General features: G+C 36.4%; 1 protein-coding gene across 1 annotated transcript in view; it reads left to right on the plus strand.

Moving 5' to 3' along the window:
* Positions 1–19118, plus strand: part of ABI3BP (ABI family member 3 binding protein) — a 183622-nt gene that overhangs the window by 39158 nt on the left and 125346 nt on the right. The window contains exons 5-10 of the mRNA XM_075105227.1: positions 7571–7752; positions 10191–10252; positions 14117–14168; positions 15252–15314; positions 16392–16487; positions 18251–18328. Coding sequence (XP_074961328.1) covers positions 7571–7752; positions 10191–10252; positions 14117–14168; positions 15252–15314; positions 16392–16487; positions 18251–18328 — 533 coding nt within the window. The remainder of the gene's footprint in view (positions 1–7570; positions 7753–10190; positions 10253–14116; positions 14169–15251; positions 15315–16391; positions 16488–18250; positions 18329–19118) is intronic.

Raw genomic sequence — 19118 nt, forward strand, 5'->3', positions numbered from 1 at the left:
GTAAGGTGCTACTGGTCTCTTGCTGTGTTTAGTACATATTCTGCATGTTTGCTACTCTGCTGTGAGAGTGTGATGAGAGTAGTCATGAGCGTGACATTACCATGTTGTAGTGTCAAGTAATCGTATGCATCTCCCAAAATTCTCTTTTGTTAGTTAAGTGTTGTTTGGTCAAGTTAGCAGATTCCCCTCCATGGTTTACCTTTAATGTATGCTCCATTTTAGTGAAATGTTGTCAGGCTGCACTAAAGTACCACCTATGTATTTCCCTTTTGCCCCCGTAAGAGGACTTGCCTGTAAGAGTTGTGTTCATTTTGTTTTAATATCTCCCTATACTTGAACTCTAAAGATAACACTGACAGTCATGAGTAGCTAGTTTAAAAACACTTAAAGCACAAACAGTCATATCAAAGTATGGGAATGTACTACTTCACTTACTTAGTCCTTTTTCATCTGGCATATTCTCCCTACTGTGACATGTTGAAATGAACTGTTAATCATCATCAAGATTGTTGTATAGTGACTAATGTCTAATCTTTGACATTGGCAGTATGTGGCAATTATGACCTCTTAACTAAGTTCTGTCGGTTAATATCCCACCAAGTTTTAGATTTGTAACTCTCTATGACCTGAAATGGAATCACTGTTCTCAGCCTCAGATTTTACCATCTCCAAATGGACATTAGGCTTTTGTACAAATGTTGCATAATGTAAGTTAGTTGAATATGTTACTGACTCAGAAGATGAAAACCATATGGAACAGCATGGATCTGTTGGCCAAGATTTTCTCTAGTGTGAGTCTGACCTCAGTGGGGTATTCCTTAGAAGATCTGGTTTTGTGAGCAAAGGAGTTTTCAATAAGAGGTGCCACATTCTCAAAGAACATTGTTATCTTTTATTGCTTCAGTGAAATTATTGCTTGCTTATTGAGGGCACATCGTGTTCTTCTGTACCTAAAAAGTGCTTTTGAAGAAACTCCAATGAAGAAAAAGTTCCTGTGCCATTTTTTGACAAACCATTCTTTGGTTACTTAACTCTGTAGAGATTAAGGGCATAAGCAAATAAAGTGCTACATATTTCCTGCAAGGTAACCCCAAACCCTAATTCCTTGTGGAAGCAAAGATAATCACTGCCATTTGTGTGGACCAAAGTTATTTCCAAGGTCAAATTCTAAAGCCTTCTTGAAGGGGCTATCATCTCTGGACAGACCCTTAGCACTAGAATGCAAAACAAAACAAACCAAAATGACCCAAACCAAAAGACTCAAGTGATTAGTTTTATGTAACTCATGAAAACTACATAACACCAGAAGTGTTCCACCAGCAATGTGGAGTTAGCTTTCTTAGCATCTTCTGTTTTCTTACACCAGTTTGAGGTAGTTGATAAGGGAGGATGACAAAGTTAAGATAACCTGCTGCACAGTCAATTCAGTTCCTCTTTTTATATTTCCAAGGGGGTAGAAAGACTAATTTCCTCTCTGCCTTTCAATGTTCTAACCACCATTAGCGGACAGAGCTGTCATAATGAACACATTGGGGCTATGTTTACTGTCCACTTAGGTCTGAAGAAGAGAGTATGGACTATTGTCCTTTGGCCTTTCCTTTGGTTAGAACAACTCCCCAGATCCCAAAAGAGCAGCGGGTAGAAGAAGGTGGGTTTTCACCTTCAGTTCTTTGGGCAGGGTAAGCTGGGGGAAGGAACATAACATATTTTTTCCATGCAAGACAAAAACAGGTTTTGTAGATAGAATACTATATTTTACTGTATCAGGTGGATTGTATAGAAAAACAAACATGCTTTCAGATACATGTGAAACAGAAACTTACACCTGAAGGTATGGGCTCTTTCGTAAAATATATCTAACTTAAGGACTGTGACAAATTCACATTTATATTGTTTAAATATTTTTGTCTGTGATTTAGATGTCCTAATGTAATATTTGCAAGTAGTACAGATTTTGTGTTTTACTTAACTTGTATCTGGTGCTTTAAAAAAAAAAGGTAAAAATAAAGAGAGAGGGGAAAAATAGAGAAGAATCCATACTTACTTTATGTTGTATGGCACACAGAAGTAGGGTTTTTAAAACCCTAAATTCAGAAAGGTATGTGCATGCAACTCCTTTTGTGCCTATCTACGAATCTGTGTTGCTATGCAGCTGCCAACTTAATCATACTTTGTGTTGCAAATTTTGTAGAAAATCTATTTTAAACTTTGCAGAATTCCTTAAGGAAAACATATTGCAGCAAATAAGCTTTTTGAGTCTCAGACGCTTTGGAGTTATGCTGTGCAAGTGCATGCTGAAGGCTTGTTTAAACATGGAAATATTTGTTGGTGGCCACCCTCACATTCTTCAGAACCCCTAATTCCAACTCATTCAGTCGCTCTACTAAAAAATTTAAGTGAAAAAAGTGAATGTTAGTGATCATGTAAAAGTGCAAACTAAATTAGAAGGTGCTTTGCAAACTTAACTGGTAGCCACAGCAATGTAATTCTTTCCATTTTTTATATATATGTCAGTGTCTGTTACATTAGAGTAAACTTAGCAACAAAAAGAAACAATATAATCTTCATGTGCCAATTTGTGAAACACTCAGTATCTGAAAAATCATAGTTCATACCATTTCTTTTATTACCTTCTATCACTAAAGGGATGCTGTGTTTCCAATGAAGCCTAACTATAAACAAACAAACAAATATATGTGTATGCTAATAGTCTTTTTTAAAAAGTCTGATTACATTCCTATGCACAAAAGTACAATAAGTTTTATAATCTTTTATCTATGGCAACACGGAATCACAGAGCAGGAATGTTCTTATATCTCCAAGGCTTAATTGTTTGTTTAGTGTTACGAGTGACTAAAATAGTCATGATTAAATTGTTTGGAGTTTTGGTTTGGATCTGGTTCCAAATAAACCCATGATATTTATACAAACTGACCTAGTCTGGAAATCTCATAAAACCATCTGCCTTATAAGATTTCCAGTATCTAATTGTTTGTGCCCAAATATTTGGCTGTGCAAGCATTTTCTGGGAATCTGGCTGAAAAGAAATTTGGTTAAAAATTGGAAAAATAGCACTGGAATTCTTGGCAATACAGTGTCTTTCATATCAATATAAGAAAACTTAATGTTTTGCCTGTCCATCCTAGAATTTTGCTTCTCTCAGCAGTGAGCGAGATTTCCCTCATTTCAAAAGCAAAAACCCTGTGGGCTGCTTCTTTAAAATGGCCATGATATTTTGATTTCTTGTATAACAAAAAGGCTAGCTCTAAACTGAGAAAGAAAAAGCTTCACTGCCTTGCTTTGTGGAGTTTAAAAAAAACCACACACAAACCCAATAACTATGTAAACAACGTAGAAAGGACAGAATCATCCTTTTGTATCAAGCTGTTAGTCTTTTACATAGATGTTGCAGATATAGTATTCAGTACAGTGGTTGGCTTATACAGTTATATTTTACTCAATGCAGTGGTTGGCCTATAGGTTATATTGTACTCTTGTGCCTTCCTTTAAATTATGAGATTGGTTTTGCTGCTTTTATTTCCTCCACTATTTCACATTTTGTGGGCATCATAGGTGGAGGCAAGTGAAGTCAGAATATTGTAAAAGAATACTTAAAGCTCTTTAATGTAGATAGAGTTTCAAGAATGCAAACATTAAACATATCATGGTGTTGCACAAATGCATATGGAGAGAGGCTGTCTTGGTGAAGGTAGGCTCTTTATTTTGTTCCCATGGGTTTGTTTAGGTTTTTTGGTTGGCTTTATTGCAGCAATTAACTCTTGAGTGGAGCAGTATCATTCACTGCTCATGACATCTTCTGTTTAAGTTGTTGGAGATTTTTATCCTTTTAGTTGTCTAGTAAAAAGGGAGGAGGTAAAATTTCTCTACAGTCCCCATGGTGGTTTGCTTGGAGGTATCTTCTAATGAATGAAACATTGCCTGTTAGGGAGGAAGGGAGAGGGATTAATATTTATGGAGCTTGGCCAAAGAGGTCTAATGTTTTATAGAGGGCTAGCTGGAAAAGAAGTGAAGTGAACCCTGAAATCTTTTGATTAGTATTTGTTGTAAATAGGAATACAAGTGCTATTCAATAAACATTGTTCTGATAGAATGTACCCTTTTCATATCCCCCACCAAAACAAATAAAGAATCAAAAGTGGTTATTGCTTTTGATTACTGCCAGGTCTTTGTACATGCTGAGAATCCAGATTAAATAAAATCCTACCCTGTGTAAGTGGGTGTGCCATCTCCTTGCTAAACATCAGACTAGCATTCACAGCTGTGAATAGCATTCCCAGGACAGTTCCAATTACTCTTTACTTGAATAGTATATTACTTTCATACTAGCTGTTGGGGCCCGGCAGTATGCAGTCAGTTTTTCATATTCCTACCTCACAGAGATAATGGGAAGTGTTTTACCTGAGAAACAGTGTAGTGTACCTTTCTCCTCTATGTGAGTGTGGCTGTAGACTGTTTCAGCCTGCCTTCTATCAGTTTTGGGGGAAACCTAGGGAGAGGTTTCTCTAAATGCTTGCAATCCAGGAGAAGCAGTTTTGCAGTTCCTGATACACATAGCAGGCCAGCTGCGCAAATTTTGTGTGTGTATGTCACTACCACAAGGGGACTGATATACGTGAGTGGTGACTGGATTTTATTGCTTTCTCATGTCTTCAATTATATGTGTTGATTGTTTGATGTTGTGTTTTTTCTGAAAGGAAGGTTTGAAAAGGGAGAAATTAAAATGACGACAAAATCTAATCAGAATGTTCTCAGGCAGGCACTGAAATTGCACTGTATTTGGCAGCTTGTTGGTCTGATTTAACAAAGAATTGTTCTTTAATGACAAAACTTGACATTTCTGAATTCATACTCTATAAACAAATGATTACGTTTCTCCAAAAGTGCATGTTGTTTACAGTTTGGGTATTTTTAATACTCAAACGATTGTGACTTACAAATTGTTAAATGCAACTTCATTTTGGTTGCTTTTTATTGAAATGGTTGAGGAAATCCTGTCATCTCAGTCAGTGCTTTTAGTACTCGTTGTGGCAAGTTTGCACTGCAATAATTACACCCTTGGTGAAGTTCTTACAGTCTTGGAAGTCTTGGAGTTGAGAGCACATTTCTTCTATGCTATATGTTTCTATTTCTAATCACACAGTTTGGCACAACTATGAAAATCTTGTCAGATTTTTTAAATAGCCTTGAATTTTAGTGAAAGATGTTTTTTGACATGCAAGTGTTCTCGGTATTTTAATTCACGTTAGGGAGAAGGAATTCACAGGTGTGGAGAGAGAATTAAAAAATAGAACATTTCCCACAGTAGGAGCAGGTGAGAGCAGCCACTTAAAAGCCTATTCATTATGAACAAGGTTTTGATGGTTTTTTTCTCCTCCTTTCTGATGCAGCTGTTTATTTAGGCTGTTATATAACCAAAAAGAGTCAGTATGCTCTTTCCTTTCTATCACATATGATCACTTTATTTCTACCCCATTCAATTAAAACAGGTAGGAAAAGGTAAGGATGAAGACGAAAACAAATGAAATGTCCGCTTTCAGGCAAGCTGGGAAGAAGGTGACGACTACTATTAGTGATTCACATTTTGATCATTGATCTGTCTATACCTATTCTAAATCCCTTACCAAGAGACTGTATGGCATCCAGCAAGATGCATTTATGTTGCAGATGGGATTTGTTTATTACTGTTATGTCCTCTGCAAGATAGTGAGAGATTTCAGTTAAGCTTTTCTTGCCTGTTAATGTCTGTGTGACTATGAAAGGATTAAGAGGATAAAGGGGGGGAAATTTTCCTCATTTTAATGTTACCAATAATTCCTTGTTAAAAACATTCTTTGTCATCCTTTGTCAGAAAGATAATTAGATCTTACATTGCTTGACATGAAATTTGGGTAGATTACAGAAGTAATGATGCAGGTTATTACTTGGTACTCCAGGAACTCATAAGAAGAGAAAGGACATTCACTAACCATCATATTTCTTAGGGTAAGACTATGGCTTGTTTTGAACACAACATAGTACAGCTAATGAAGAGAGTTACATGAGCCAACATAAATATTAATTTTGCAACCTGGTGAAATACCTGAATGAGCTGAATTGTAGCAACTAAAACAGGAGAACCTATATTTTTGGTGCCAAGAAAACAAATTTGACAGTTATGAAATAGATTAAGTAAACAAAGTGAATCTTTGTGTATTAAAGTATTTTCAGTGATTGGCACTTGCCTTGTCTTAGGTTGTGTTTTAATAATGAAGTAGGAATTTCCCTGTACTCAACGGTCCTCTTTCACATATACTCTACTCTGGAAGTGCTCTTCTGTAACTTTGTCAAAAGCAGCTTTATGCATTGACGGTACTACATTTGGTCCATTAAGTAATTTTAATTTGGACGTTTGATACCTTTCAGTTGATTAAATAACTTTTTTTCTTTTTTGGTTGGTTTCTTAAGGTTGGTTTCTGTCCATATATTTTCCGATATAACACCTGCATTACATCTCACAACCCAAATTTCTTTTGCTTCTAAATGATTCTCCGGCACATACCTGGGGTTTTAGAGTTGTCTTTGTTTTATGGCCTTAATTTGCTCTATTGCAGTGTGGAAAAATACAGTTGGATGGAAGTCATCCTTTTTCAGCTGATGTAAATGTAAGATGTATATGGACAACGGATATGCTTTATTTACATTATGTGTAAAAATTTTCAGTAATATGTGGATTAAAAAGTTGCCAAATCTCTGAGAAAACAGAAAACCCTACCCCATTCTGGCAGTGATGCAGTATGTATATTGAAGGTGATACTGTAGCAGGCAGTGGAGTCCTTGTGCCTTAACTCTCACCATTTACATTGCGTTCTTTTATACTGGTTAGCATCACAGTCATAGTTTTTCAGGGTGGTGCTGCTTGACTGAATTGGGCAATTTCTGTAGAAGTGTTTTCTAATTTCATAATCTGTTAGTACCATCACATTATTGATTCAGACTGCTGAAAGTAATGTCTTGGTTTACTTTCTTTTTTGAAGTGTGGGCAATACATAATGGGATTACTGATTGAGGAAAGTATTATATAAATGTCAACTATTACTGGTTTTCCCTTGAGAATATTTTTGGACTAATTTTGAGGGGAACACCTTTCCCTGGATGGATATGTAGGATTTTGTGAAATTGATTGAGGCTTCCTGACTAATAGACTCATGACTCAATTGACTAGTTCTGGCATATGTCAGAATCGCAGAAACTGCTTGCAAAATGAGCTTGCAGCTTGTGGTCAGAACCACACACCCATGGTTGTGAATGAGATGACTGTTCTTTTGCTTGTTAGATAATACTCCTAATGTCAGGGTCTGTATGATGGGGAGCATATATGTATATAAGACATGACTGGGCTAGCACTATGTTTGCAGGGAAGATATGCGGACTTTTCTGATATTTGATAACCATAAGGGGCCAAAAAGAACAAGAACAATGGTGGGTAGAAGTCATGTTAATATTTCCTAATGAAAACGGTTGTAGTGAGTTTCTTTGTGAAGAATATTTTGTTGTTGTTGTTGTTGAGCAGGTTCTATACAGTTCGCTACAGAGAAAAGGATAAAGACAAGAAATGGGTTTTTCAGCTTTGCCCAGTTACAGAGACGGTGGTGGACAATCTGAAGCCAAACACACTTTATGAATTTGGAGTTAAAGGCAATGCAGAGGATAGTATTTGGAGCAAGACTTTCAATCATAAGACAGTTCTGTCTAGTAAGTATTTGCCAAGAATTAATCAAACAGCTACGCAGTTTGACAGTATTTTTTCGTCTACTGTGGTATTACTTAAAGTAAGTTTAAGGTGCTGCAGACTCCTGTGCTCAGTATTTCTAGCTTGACTTGAAATGTGAAGAATGGGAATTCTCCTAAGAGAGCCTTATTCGTGTAAGATTTCTAGCTGAAATTTGATTTGGACCTCAGTTTCAAGTTGTAAGTGTGTTACACAGCCAGATATACTTAAGGATAAGGGAGGGGAGCAGTAGGGTGGCTAGTAACACTGCAAAAGCCCTCATACTCCCTGATAAAGAACTTTGCTGGCCTTCATCATAAATTAGAAAGCTCTAATTTTGAGGTACCTGCCCAGTGCCCAGAGTCATTTTAGCAGTCCAGAATAATGCCATCATTATACCATGAACTTAAAGTGGAGAATGGTGATAGTCTTTTCCAATACTTGCCTCACAAAAAGAAACTCTGCTTCACAGCTTTAAAGAAGGCTTTCTAAATGGCTAGTTTTCCTACATTTTGGAGTCATCTGTAGAGGGAGTGCTGGAATATATTTGAACACTTAAAATAGGAGGGAACGAAGAGCACATAGTGTCTATAGTCTAATGCTGTGTTCAAGACTGATTGAAATGTCCACTGGCATCACCAAATATGCTCTTTGTATAGAACATATTTCTAAATGCTGTTTCTTATAGACCGTATACATTTCAATAAACCAGAAGAATCATTCTTGTAAGTTACAGAGACAGATTGAGTTGGATTGAAAGATACTTTCTTGTAAGAGTTCATATTCTATTTAGATGAGATTTCTTTTCCCTAGAACATAGACTTGTGTATTCTGTGGGTGCTTCTGCAGCACCTAAATCCAGGGAACTTGCTATTACCCTGTATGTCTACATTCTGGTCTACTGATGAATTATCTTGTAATCAAAGTTGGCAGCACCTTTCAGATTCAAGCCTTTCATATTGTCAGTGCATAGTAGGTAGATACAGAAACTGTGGGCAGTGAACATTTATTATAAATTTGTAACCATCTATCTGCAAGGGGGTTTACCAATCAGCACAAATGGCAACCTTTTTTTCTGTTTTAACTTACTGTCTTGTAGGAACTCAAGATCTTTTCATATATTAGGAAGCACCTCAACCTAAACCAAACATCTTTCACTGTAAATTTTCTTTCCTCACTGAAGAATATATAAATGACTATAAACTGAAACTCCTGTTGCATGCTCTTGCATTCGTTGAATCCACAAGCCAAATTTTTCTTATATACTAAACATGTTGGGAGGGGTTGGGAGGAGAATCTGGTTTTAATTCATGATTTGAGAAAGGCGTAAAAGCCATGGCAAATGTTCAATGTTTATTTAATGAAAATTTATCAAAAGACATCTAAGTAGATTATTTCTGACCATCTTAACGGGATTTTCTCATAAAGTCAGTGTGAAACTTTTGTCAGTTTTCCCTTGTCTTTAGGCCAATAGTTGATCTTGCCCCTGGGAAGTATCAAGCACTGAAATATTTTTTTTTCAGGGTAGTGTGTCAACTTAAATGTCTCTCAATTGATATTTCTTTGTAGTTGAACTTTTTTCTATTGCTTATCTATTTTGGATGGAGTTGTGAAGAAATACAGTAACATTTAGCTTGATTCTTGTTTACACACCTGTTAACGCGAAAGGAGCAGAAAAGTGTAAAGGTGGAAGATGTAGACAAAGTTTGAAGACTAAGTTGAGTTGAGGCATCATGCTAGAATATGAAAGGTGGTGGGAGGGGCTGCTTCTCCTTTGTACTTAACAGCTGCATTACAAGAAGCTTCTACTACGAAGAATCGAAAAGGAAAAACCTAGAAGAAAAAATTCAGAGATCTTATTTTGTTCATATGTTGAGATAAAAGAAACCATGTCAGACCCAAAGAGAAGTGGTATACCTCCTCTGTATTGCCAGTGCTAAATGTGTATCTCTTTTAGAAGAGTGCACATAAAAGCAAGACTAACTACCGGAGACCTTAAAACATACTGCTTTTAGCCAGTCTTAGTACCAGCCTGACAGATGGGGTGCAGAAATTCCTCTTTCAAGTTTTTTCCTTGCATATTAGTGGTGTTATATTAATTTTATTAGAGAATCCTGTTAAGCACCTCTGACTTCTCCTTAGTAAGTCTCGAAGGCCAGTTCAGGTCTTTTACCCCCTCTTGTAGAACAACAAGAATACATTTCATTTCCTCTCTATCAAAATGTGAAGAGGAGGCTTTGCAGATGAATTAATTAATCTGGAGAAACAGGACCGAACAAAACTATTACGTGTGGTTTTATACCGTGTAATTAAGTCTCCTAACTTTCTTAGTGATTGAAAAATGTGAATAAACTTGGTTTGCTTTGCTTTGGACAAAACAAAAAGTAATTCTGTATATTTATTTCTCTTTCTGTCAAATCAGATAAAAAAGTGAACGGACAACTTCAGAATATGTACAAGTTGGTACCTAATGCCCAAACACAGGTACGCAAAACAGTCTTATTTTTTATATCAGATTTGTATTTTGTATGGTCAAATTTTTGCTTCTCTGTTAAAGTGAGAAAGAGATTATTGCCAAAAATTGCCAACATAAAAAAAACCTGTTACATTTAAGACTAGTTGATTTCATCGAGAACATAATGAGATGAGCATCTTCCTGAGTATCTAATCAACTGGCTTCATATTACTCACAGATGAAATATTTTCTCTTGAATGTGAGATGACTACATTTCCAATAACCTAAGCATTATCCTGCTCTAACTCTGTATGTAATGCTGTAATTAAAGTATTACTGTCCTAAATGAATACCTAATTATTCCTACAAGAAAATATCCGTAATGGACAGTGGTTTGATTCCTGAAGGAATTCCAGGTCTGGTAAGTACAGACTGTTTACAATATTGTACAATATGAAGAATGAGCAATGAGAAACTATACATGACCATTTTCTATGATGAAAACACTTGGAAAATCAGAGACAGAGAAAATTGTAGTCATCTCACATTCAAGAGAACTTTACTGTTAAAAATGTAAAGATTGGTCCCACAAGCATCTTTAAATTTACATGTGACAGCCCAAGACCAGGTAATTCATTCTGGCATCTGGAGTGCAAGCCGAGTTTCTTTCTTCCTCTTAGCAAACCCTGTGTGCCAGGACCCCACTCTGTTATGCTGCTTCTGTGGAAGCAGGGATTCTATTTATGCAAGAGAAGTCCTGAGAAAGTGAGCTGAAACAGTTTTCCAAATATTTGCACAGCTTAAGCATGAAAGGAGGACTGGAGCCAACATCTAGTCTTTTTAGTCAGCTTCGCAGGGCTTAGTTCCACAGCGGTACTGCTTTATCACCCTCCACAGAAATATCATGAAAACATTCTGTAGATTATTCTAAAAATTCTCTTATCGTTCTCACTTTAGTGGTGCAAAAAGCCATAAAAACTGAGGCTGGGAAGGAGATAGTGGCCAGCTCCTCAGTTTACGTTATTACTTCAGTTTCCACAGTGGGGGTGGGGTATGTTTCAGTGGTGCAATCACATCATCAGGGCAAAGCTAGAATGAATGTTATTTAGGCCAAGCTTTGTGCCTTATTTTGCTCCAAAGACACAACTGGCTCATATCAGCATGGTTCTAACTCCTGTCTGTAAGGAGATGTTTATAAAGGCTGTTTATTAAAGCAACACTACCGATCCCTCTAGTCATTCAGCCCTTTCAACATTGGTCACATATCAGCTTGTGTTTCTTTTGGCAGGTTCATTCTTTACGTTCGACTAAGCTCCTGGGGCTGTGTGAGCTGCAACTAATCAGAGGGGAAGAAAAGGAGAGCTCTAGGGATAGTCACTGTCATTCTTTTGCCCTTTATAAACAATGGGTGGTGGTAGGGTGGAGATGATGCAGTAGAAATTTATTTCCTCTTCTGTCTCATTAGGTTCCTGTAATTCCATAATGTCAGTCTGAAAGGTGGGGTCCTTCTCTGTTTTCCAGCCAAAAAGCAGGACTCTTAGCTTCTAGCATTTGTTAAACCCTGGAAGAAAACACGCCTGCTCTTCCAAAATTTATCAAATCCAGGTTGACTGTAATGCTTCCTTGAGGAGTCTTTTACATGTATGCCAGTTATTTGTGGCTGTTGGGAGTATTGAAATGTAAGAGAGGGAGAAAGAACAAGTGTCTCTGAAAGTAATGTTGCCATATACCTTTTGACAGAATGAGAACTGCAGTCCTTTATGCAGTATGCCATAGATACATGGTCAGAAGTTAAGATGCCTGATTTATGGTATAACTTACATCTCTAATTTTCCTCTGGAATTAAGAAATACCTTTTTGCCATCTTTCTTCACTCATGGAAATGCCACAGTCATTTTAATAACTACTGTTCCTAATACCTATACACTTTATATTCTATGTCTGGAAAATACAGTTAGTAGTGCCATTCCTACAGTTGATATGCTGATGTTTCTGAAACAGTTTGTCCAAGTAGTAAATTTTACTAGACATAGAAATATCTAAAGTAGTCTCTTTTTGGAGACTGAGAAGATTAACAACACAGTAGTAGATTTCAAATGCAGCCCTTCCAGATTCATGCAGGTGAGCAGTGTAATTACAGCAGCTGCAGAACTTGGATTTCATGTCAATGATTTGTTCCTGACTGAGAAACTACATTTTGAAAGTGTTTTAATGTATTTAGCATTTTCATACTGCTGTCATTATAGTCATCCATTATTATTCAACAAAGAAAGGATGTTCTTGTCAATATGAGAACCTTTTACTAGTAAGAGGACTGATAATAATTATGATTAGAAGTTCTGCGCTGGAGTTACACAAGTGCTCACTACAACTTGAGAGCTGTTTGATTGTAGGGCTCCTGATGTGAAATACAATAAAATGAAAAGCTTCTTCTGATAAACACATTTCATCCCACTTGTTAGTCAGATGAATAGCAGGGTTACTTCAAAAGCTGATCATCTGCAACACAATTTTTTCACTAGAAGGAAAAATAGTAAGCAATAAAAAAGGAAGGTTATTTTCTATCCTTCATTAACGACAATGATTGAAACTTCCGCTTAATTTCAAACCATGTTCATGTCAATGCAAAACTGTCATTGGGAAGCAGAAAGCAATGACTTCCCTAGAATAAGCAGCCTCCATCCATTTACCTGAGGGCCATCTTACTAGTTCAGATTTGCCTTCTTCCAGCTTCTTAGACTTTGGTATTTGTTTGATGTGCACCCAACCATTGCTTTTAAAGCTTTTCTTTAATATTTAGAATAGAGCAAAAATAGTTATCCTTAGGTAAATAGTTAAAGTTTTGTCATCAAATGCTGAATTTTCACGCAAGTGTTCTTTTACATGAAGTAGACCAGATATAATGAAGTGCAAAGTGAACATTAGCTGATTCTGACTTTAGCGGTGTATGTTTAACACAGAGAGGTAAATATTTAAGTTATTTTTTTTCCTGTAACCCAGATGCAATGTGAAAAAAAATCCACTTGTAATGTATTTAGCATTTTTATATTGCTGGCATTACAGTCTACCTCCCCTCATCACCTGCGTGTATTATTAGGCTTTCAGAAGTTGTTCCTAGTACCGATGTGTGGTAGTGAATCCTGATTTATAGTCTTTGGGATCAGCTGCTTTCTTCCTTTTAAGAAATGGGGGGTCCATTTATGTGTTCCTTATTTTCCTGGTATCAAAATGCTGGAAAAGGTTCACACTTAGGCAAAAAGTAATCTGGGTCAAAGACAAGTGAACAGCAGAGAAGTCCAAGTATTTAGCATATAAATGTGAGAAGAACACGGGTGGCTGGCCGAGTATACTTTGGAAACAATTTCACCAAATAAAATGACTCTGAGTTAATCCACTTTAAGCGGACTATGCATTCAAGAGTGCTGATAGTTTACAAATGTATACCTGGTTCTAGACTAGTTTGTGTTCTAAATATACTATTCCTGAGAATATAATTATATCCTGAGACCAAATTTGTAATTGCATATATTTCAGGTGTTTTGTTGTAGTTACATTTCAGCTTTTCTTAGCTTTCTGGACTAATCTCCAGTGTGTGCTCAAGAGAGAAACGAAAAAAGGTTTGGGGGTTCCTAAACTGTCAAATACTGTGTTTTTTAAGAAGCAAAACATCTGAGGCTGAAAAAAGGAGATCAAAATGCAATATTACTATACTAGCCCATGGGACCTGAAGTAATAGCATAACCTTCAGTGACTAGGGCCGGAGCCATATCACGTGTTAACTTGAGGCAGGCACAATATTGGATTGAAGCCCTCTATTTTTGTTGCTAAGAAAGTTCAATTACTATTATGGCAGTTATCCCAAGGCTTTTTTTTTTCTCCCCTTCTTCTCTTAGCTTACACTGCGTGATAATAAGAAGTTGGTCCCTGTCACAATAATCAAACAAGGTAGATTTGTATATTTTCTAATTGTTTCTTATTCTTTGCAAAGGTAACTTAAAAATAAAATGAAAAGAAAATCTGATCTGAATTTCATGAAAGTTTCCTTTTAGAATAGGTGGAACCTTACAAACTACCGTATCCTTTAATTACAAATAGTATTAAGCTGTTACCTATCTGTGTTAATAAAATGAGCTATTACATTGGATTACAAACAATGACTTAGATGAGTCATTGAATGGATACCAATCAGTTCTGATTACTGCTAGTATCCATTATTTTTCTCTTTCAACTGGGTTGTCCAGGTATGTTGATCTCCAGCTCTGCATAACTTGATAGTCAGGCATGAAGGGTGGCAGTATGGATAAGACTCATGCTGTCAAACATTTTTATGGTATCTTCAGCTAAGTCATCGACTTAACCTCCATTCCTCTGCTTTCCCTGGTCAGTGGAGAGAGATCTACATAGGCTTAAAGATATTGCCCTTTAGAAATGCCTGTTTCTGTCTTGCAGTGAGAGGTAGTATAGTAGTGTAATCTTTGAAAATTAACTACTTAAAGATAGCTGATAGGAAATGAGCTGCAGATTAAAACTTGCTAATAGAAATTGTATTGCGAATAATTTTAAGTAACCAAAGCAAGCGAAATGTCTTTGGAGGTAGTTCACAGTTCAGGGACAAGAAAACACTGGAGGGTGGTGTGAAAGCAAATTATGGTAGTTACCGTTGCAATATGACTGTACTGCCGTTCACTTCACCTGCATCTTTTTTTAAGACTTTTGAATGGCAGGGTAAAGAGATGGCCTGGAGCTGGCCCTATATTAACATAAGCATAGTTTGTGATTTTTCACCAAGGGTATAAAGTTGATACGCTAAGAGACGCACAGTTAAGAGATGAGGTAGAGGAAACACAGTTTGCAGTCTCTTAAACTGAATGTAAATAGAAGAAAGATTAGGATGGTGTCCTCATCTCCAAGTATTAAGTTGAGGGAAGGTTTTCAGAATGTTGAGGTTTGTCTCAGGTGTGGTTTTGTTTATTTTTGGTTTGTTTTGGTTTTTAATGATTTTCTAATACCCCTGTGTTGTCTCCACAGTTATTCAAAATCGGACGCAGTCAAAAACTTCAGATAGTTCTTCTCTGCCAGGAGCAATATTAGGTGACTAGAAGATATTTTTATTACTTTTCCTCCTCTTTGGCTGAAAATTAGAACTGTGTAAACACTTTCAATTTTCATGATCTTGATAGTTCATTCCTTGCATATCAAAGGGGTTTTTTGCAGCTGGTTTAGACAGTATTTGTTATATTTTATGGTGATACAGATGGTTTAAGGATGGTGTAGGCTAAGGGAAATAAAATCATTTTATTGTCATAGTATTTAAAAAAACGTACCGTCTCTGTTTCAGCCAAGTAGTTCTTTCATACTTCAAGTAAAATTCTGTGGTAAAGATCTTACTGAGATCAGGCATTGTTCTTTTTGGTTTTTTAAGGTAGTATGATAACGTACCATCTACAGACACAGACCTGTACTGATATATTAGGCTATAGTGCTGTATATTATCACCTTCCTTGCAATTAGAGCTTGCTGTTAGGTGCTGGGGCATAACTGTTTCCCTCAAGCCATTCAGTTTCATGCTTTCTCTTCTTGTTTGACCTATAAGAATACACAATATTGGCTTAGAACATAAAAATAGGGAAAAATCAGTCATACAGTGCTTAGTGTGCTGAACTGTTGGTCCGCCTGGAATAGACAGGAAAGGCTCACTGCATCATGCACCTTGTGACCTATTTATTCCTGGATTCGGGAAGGTGTTTAGTCCTTTATTTATATGGAAATACTTTATGTAACTATGTAACTTTGGCTTAAGTTTGCTTTGTGTGAGTTTTAATGTATTGATGTGAATCAAACAGATACTTAGTAACCACATTTGGTGTTGAGTCATCTTGGTCCACCAGACAGAATGTCCCAGCATCTGTGATACTGCAGTACTCCAGGGTTGTATGCTCCAGTATTGAATTGTTTTCAATTCTGATTAACTGTGAAATGGTGGTAATAAAATGAGTGGTGTAAAGGGGAAATGGCACCAAGTGGGAGTGACAGTTACTGAATAGTGCTCATTTCCCAGATACTCAGACTAAACTCCCAAGGATTCAGTAGTAGTTGCCCATGTATCTCAGAGGGCAGACTGTTTTTTTCAACTCCTCTGGAACTAATGGCACACATCTTTCTGTGTAGTACACCTTATTGTTCCAGGACTCAATGAAACTCAGCAGAAACTTCCTCCTCTCCTGACGATAGAGGACATACCTCAAGCATCCAGGAAAAAACTGGGTGAGCAGAAATGAACTAAGCTTGTATTGTTCGTGAGCAGTATCAGAAGTGTAGTGATGTGATATCAATACGTGATCTCTTTAGCAAGCAGTTCCCCCTCCCCACCTTACCTTCTTATTTCTATTTGTTTAATTATTGATTAGCTTAGGCATATAAGGATTAGTAGAAATTGACTCATTTTAAAACATCTGAACAGGTTTTTAAGGTATTTCACAACCTTTTAAAAGAATATGCAGTAGCTTTGATCCACAGAGGAAAGAAGGGAAACAAGTCCTGTTTATGGTCTTTAGGGATTTTGTTTTGGTTTACAATATAACTTATTTTTTGCATAGGTTATATGTTTCAATATATGTTTTTAAAAACGGAAATCTGCAGGTCCATTTGAAAGACCAGATTTTCAGTGAATTTTAATTATATGAGTTCTGGCTTGAGTATATGTGAGAAATTGTTTCATGAAGAGATTCTTACTGATTATCTGCAAATCCATTAAAAAATGGTAGCCAGAAACTAGAACATTTCAGTATAGGTTTCATGTGTATCTTGTGAATATGCCTGAAACCTGCATGAAAATGTTTCGCAGAGGCTTTTGTTTAAGATCTGTAAACTAGCATATCATCTGTGAATAGCATAATTGTGGGAAATAGAGCTATCTTTTAAAACCTTGGAGATGCCCCCCAGTGAATCTTTACTTTTGGTAAACCACATTTTAAGACCTCCAATATTAGTTTTGGACTACAGTATGTAAAACTTTTTTTGTTTTCATTTTCTACCAGTAAAATTATATCTTTCTGCAGGAAAACAATGTTGTGTTTTCAAATAGGTCATAAGGTTCAGTAGCATATGCAGTGAAAATGGTAGAATGCGACTATGAGCAAAAGATGGGGGAAAAGACAAAGGCAGCTCCAGTTGTTCTAGAGATGTCCAACTTCCTCAGTTGACTAAGCATAGAACTTGGACTTCTAAATTAAAATGTTCTGAAATGTCTAAAATAGGTAGCTGGTGTGAGGCCAGTTTGGAGCCACTCTTTATGGTAGATTACACTAACACCTTTGTGAAAATAGCCAGCGCAGACAAGTGACATTTTGTTCTGTTCTGTTTACTATGTGTTCCTTACCAGAGAACATGAAGTACATGGCTCTACCCACAAGGGACTAGTGGATTTCAAAGGAGTGTAAAACAGGGAAGAGTCATTGCCTGGAAAGCAAAAATACTTTGAGAAATAATTTAAATGTATAAAATAATTGACAGAAAGACATATTGTCCTGATCTATACAGATATTCTTCACTGATGCCTGAATGATGTATGTCTACAATAAACTGCCATAAGGTTTATGCTATGTGTGGAGTTATGACTAATTGTTATTTGCTGACATAGTGCAAATGTTCTAATTCTATATTATTTAGAAAAGTCAAAATAATGCATCACAGAGTATCATATTTATTGAATCCTCAGCTGAAAACTATTTTGCACTGTGGAATTAGTGATTCATAAGACATTAAAATCCTTGCTGTAAACTTTATTTTTAAAGAATCTTTTAACGAACAAAACAATACCAAACCCGCATGCCTTTAATATAGCTAGATAGATGCTTACACTGATTGTGCAGTGGAAGTTAGTTGATTCCTAAAGGTATTCAGCTTTCCACATTTATCCATGTTGGTTTACTTTGGCAAAGTGAAGTGGGACAGAAATAAATCAGTAGTAGAACAGAGCAGATGCATTGCAGATTTGCAATTACTCTCTAATGTCTTTGTCCCTTTAGCTAAGAATGAAACTCGAGTATGGCCTGCTGAATCCAAAACACCAGAAGTTCAAGAAATCTCTCCACAGTCCCTCCCAGGTAAGGAAAATTCTATTTTTAGAAACTCTGTGGAATATCTTTGCCAACTATATAAACTAAAGTTAAATCCATCTTTGTGTTGCTTCATCTGCAGTTAAAGGCAGTAGTTGGAAAACAGGAGGATAATGTAGCTGAATTAGTAGTCATGAGTGATAGATGTGGATAAAAAGCTAAATCTAATTTTGGAGGAAAGTTTCAGATGCTACAATTGTTAGGTTTACAAAACCACTTAGATTAGAACCACATCTTTGTGGGGTGCTAGATTCCTTGAAATTGCAAAAAATGGCAAAATGAGTTTTCTTGTGATGCACCTTGAACTTCTGACTTTCATGAAATAGATGAAGAAGCAAATTAGGGATAAAAGCATGATTGTGCAAAATGCATGCATGAGATTGAGATGAAACAGTCACAGTAACAAGGTCTATTTCAGAGGTGCAGAGGATGATGGCATGATGTTCTTTTTAAGTTCAGTTTTGAAGACATTAATCTTGACCACACTCTCTCTGTGGACTTGCTGGTCTTATTAAAGTAAATGGGAGCTGTTCACATACATGAGAAAGGAATATAAAGTTTGATCCTAGGCTCATGTTCAAGGTTATGTGTCTGTGAAATGTATGTTAACTTGTATATTTGGAAGACTGAGGTTTTTTATTATCTACTTGTGGCTGAAAAAATATCACTTATTTAAAAGGGCATACTCAGATGCTGATTTCTTAAACTGTTCAAAAACATAAAGTGAAATTTTAAAACTTGCAAGTTTTACTGCCTTTATTTGCTTAGGAGACAAGTT

Source organism: Phalacrocorax aristotelis, chromosome 1, assembly GCF_949628215.1.
Source record: "Phalacrocorax aristotelis chromosome 1, bGulAri2.1, whole genome shotgun sequence".
In the NCBI taxonomy this organism is placed as follows: domain Eukaryota; kingdom Metazoa; phylum Chordata; class Aves; order Suliformes; family Phalacrocoracidae; genus Phalacrocorax; species Phalacrocorax aristotelis.